Here is a 2385-nt window from a genome sequence, read left to right on the forward strand (position 1 = left end):
TCATTCCACATCAAGGGGACTGGAGTCCTGTACAACCACCTGGCTGGCGAACTGGATCCCAAACTTATTGAGGAAATGGATACTGACCGCTTTGTCGGTAATAGCATCAGGGAGGTCTACAAGGAGTTGATGAGCCGTGTCTCTACTGACCACTTCTCTTTTGAGCAGGGACCCCTGATTGAGCCTGCAGCCAGTAAAGACTGGTCGATGTTCCTGACCTCAGCCTTTATACGTCAAGAGAAACAATATGTCATCAACCCCAAGCTGGCTGGACTTCATCCCCAGAGAGCAAACATTTTACAGCCCAATCCTGATAGGATGTCCATCACATCACTCCAAGCAAGCAAAGCCTGGGAGAAGCAGGCAAACAAGCCCTCGTGGATGAACTGGTGGAAAACCACCTTGTCTGCGGATGACTATTTCAAGTATCTCACCAACCAGGAGACAGATTTCCTCCATGTCATCTTCCAAATGTATGAAGAGGAGGTTCCTGTGGAGACCGTTGCCCCTGTCAAAGAGCCCCTAAAGATTCAGCACCCTCCTCCATTGCTAAAAGATGAGGAGCCAGACTTTGTGCCAGGAGAATGGGATTGGAACACGGTGCTGGGGTACAGGCAAGAAACTAAGAGAATCAATCTCCTCGGAGAACCCTACAAAATCCAGAGCCTGCAGAAGCGTCTGGAGCGGCTGTGGTCCATGCTTGAGGTCCCCCACAAGGACCGGCTGGACATAGCCATCAAGTACAGCTCCAATGCCCGTCTGAGGCAGCTGCCTTCACTGGTGAGTGCCTGGGAGCGGGCCCTGCAGCCCATTCAGCTTCGAGAGATGTTGCTGGGGAAACTGGAGTGGTTTGAGCGACAGGCCTCTGACCCCAACCGTTTCTTCCAAAAGACGGGCATGGGTCTGAATCGCTTCCTGGAGGAAAATCAGATCCGCAGCCATCTGCATAGGAAGCTCAATCTACTGGAGGCTCCTTTGGCTTCGCTCCTGGAGGAGATCGAGCTAATCTTTGATGAGCCAGTGACCTTCAAGGGGCGGCGCTACCTGGACAAAATGAAGCACGACAAAGTGGAGATGCTCTACTGGCTGCAGCAGCGGCGGCGGGTGCGGCACCTGGTCCAGGCCCAGAAGGCTTCCTATCAGTCTGTCATGTTCAGGAGGCTCAGCAGCTCACCTGCAATAGACCCTGAGAGTAACTCCATTCTTCTTTGACCAGGCCAAGTGCCTTCACATCCCTCCCTAATTCCCCAACACCCAGCAGCTCGTTCAGACCTCTCGACTGCTTTAGAAGAAGAAATATCTGAGGGTTCAGGAACACTGTGCTTTCAACTATCAAGGGACTGAGATCAACACTTTATTTTGACAGCGAAATTCTCTTAAACAACCCCCAGACCCAGCATTCTCATGTATGTCAAGCTAAGCAAAATACAGTCAATATCTCATATATCAAAAGAACTGAGACCACCCCTTGAAGTTCATTGTAATGGAAAACATCAGACAGAGGCAAACCATCACCTTCGGAATACCTTGGCATTTCTATCACACTACAGTAAATTGACCGACAGGGCCCCAAATCAAAAGGCTCAGTGGCATAATGGTTAAGAGCTAGGGCTCTGGAGTTAGCAGATATGGGGTTAAATCCTGGCTCTGTAACCTTGGGCAATTTACTTAACTGCTCGGCACCTGTCACATGTCAGATGAAGGGGTTGGATCCAGGTTGTCACCACTTCCAGTTCTAGCATACCGTAGGTGGAGTTAAATATTTTAATTAAACTTTTACCAGGTACTACAAGTACACGGTTCACAGTACACAAGGGTGCGTACTGAAAAGTAAGTGTCCTTTCCATCCCTCCCTCCAGGACCTCCGTTCCCCTCCCCGGGGGTAACAACTGTTACCAGTTTCTTGTGTATCTTTCCATTTCCTTATTCAGGAAATAATAATTGAGTACCTACTAGGTGGTTTATGCTCAGTCTGCATCACTGAACAAAACAAAGGCCCCTACCCTTTGTAGAGTTTATTTCTACTGGGAGGAAACAGACAATAAACCATAAACATAGTGTCTAAGAACATTGAATATTAGAGAGTGATAAGTACTGTGGGGAAAAAAAAAGAATAGGGTAAGAGGAGATCAAAGGTGGTCTGTATAAGCCTCACTGGGAAGGTAAGAGTTGACCAAGGCTTGAAGGAGGGGAAGAAGTGAGCTCTGTGGCCATGTGGGACAACAGCTGTCCTGACAGCCACTGCAGAGCCTTAGGTAGAAGCCTGAGGTATCTCAGAAATGCAAGGTGGCCAGTGTGGGTGGAGCAAAGGAAGAGGAGGAGATGAGTCAGAAGGGTCATGACAAGGTACCGAGGGGCAGGTTAGATTACGTAAGGCCTCGTAGG

General features: G+C 49.1%; 1 protein-coding gene across 1 annotated transcript; it reads left to right on the top strand.

Annotated features, from left to right (window-relative positions):
- Positions 1-3: 3 nt before the first annotated feature.
- On the top strand, positions 4-1952 carry LOC105310496 (coiled-coil domain-containing protein 87-like; the record flags this gene model as incomplete). Its single annotated transcript, XM_011386672.2, has 1 exon — positions 4-1952. A coding segment is annotated over one exon (1209 nt), but the record flags the coding sequence as incomplete, so codon positions are not given.
- Between the last annotated feature and the right edge of the window lie 433 nt (positions 1953-2385).

The sequence above is a fragment of the Pteropus vampyrus genome, unplaced genomic scaffold (genome assembly GCF_000151845.1).
Source record: "Pteropus vampyrus isolate Shadow unplaced genomic scaffold, Pvam_2.0 Scaffold4793, whole genome shotgun sequence".
NCBI classification, from domain to species: domain Eukaryota; kingdom Metazoa; phylum Chordata; class Mammalia; order Chiroptera; family Pteropodidae; genus Pteropus; species Pteropus vampyrus.